At 26.5% G+C, this 1,099-nt stretch overlaps 1 protein-coding gene across 1 annotated transcript in view; it reads left to right on the top strand.

Moving 5' to 3' along the window:
- The first annotated feature begins 710 nt into the window (after positions 1-710).
- LOC107013574 (homeobox-leucine zipper protein HDG11) overlaps positions 711-1,099 on the top strand; it is a 4,244-nt gene continuing 3,855 nt past the window's right edge. Inside the window, exon 1 of the mRNA XM_015213454.2 lies at positions 711-1,093. Coding sequence (XP_015068940.2) covers positions 1,068-1,093 — 26 coding nt within the window. The 5' untranslated portion in view covers positions 711-1,067. The remainder of the gene's footprint in view (positions 1,094-1,099) is intronic.

The following is a 1,099-nucleotide window of genomic DNA, read 5'->3' as shown; positions in this document are numbered from 1 at the left end:
ATAAACTTCTTTCTTCAAATTCACTTTTAATTAAAATTTCTCTAGTTCGAACACTAATAGTAAAATCCTAATATAAAATATTTTTATTTAATAAATTTTAACATATATAAATTTAAATTAATCAAGCATCAAAATAAATATCTCACGTTAAATGAGATTAGAAAAAATACTACTTTTTAATATATAATGTTCCCCTTAGCCATTATAGTAATTTGAATTTATACTTAACAAGGAGATAATTTTTTCTAATAATATAAAATAAAATGACATAACCCAAAAATAAAATTAAGATAATGTTACAATGTATTTTGAAAATTAGCTCAGAATGATCAGACAATTAATCCGTCGGTTACAATAGTCAATACGCACACAGCGTCCTATAATTAAAACACTTTGTAAATAGTGTGTGTACCTATAGCCTCTTAGGGTTAGTAATGACTAACCACTAGCAGTCGAAAAGTATTTAGTGCTCTCCATTAATACGTCAAGTCATTTAAATGATATCTATCGATAAATTTATATACTATAACATAAAATTAAAAAAATAATTTTATTATAGATGATAATAATCCGTCTTCCTCAATCTTCTTCCTTAATTATTATAACTTCCCCAAAATTTTCTCTATATTTATATCTTTAGCAGTATTTTCTCCACAAATTTATAATACATACTTATGATATTCCGTCCGTTACCAAATAAATAAATAAATAAGTTTTTTCTATGAACTATGCTAATAACAACTTCACTTATGTATATTCCTTTTTCCTGTTCTATCATTTTTCTATCTCCCTCGTTACTAGTGATAAATTACTACAACTATTAATTTTTTTTATATATATTTTATTTTGGGCTGAGTTGTCTTTACTATATGGTAATTTTCTCTATTCAGTAGTAGTATTTAATACTGGTGGTTGTAGTAATGGTCTGAGTGAATTGAATTGAAGATTTTTGTTTGCTTCTTACTCTCTTTTTTTTTTTTTTGTGTGTGATGAAACTAGCTAAATTTTTTTCTACTTCTACTCGCTACTAGTTAGTTATTGAGGGCTCAAAAGTATAATTCTCATCAATGGAGTACGTCGGCACCGGCGGGGGGGGGGG

The sequence above is a fragment of the Solanum pennellii genome, chromosome 3 (assembly GCF_001406875.1).
Source record: "Solanum pennellii chromosome 3, SPENNV200".
NCBI lineage: Eukaryota > Viridiplantae > Streptophyta > Magnoliopsida > Solanales > Solanaceae > Solanum > Solanum pennellii.
Note: the sequence above shows the minus strand (reverse complement) of the source record. Positions and strands in the feature narration are given on the sequence as shown.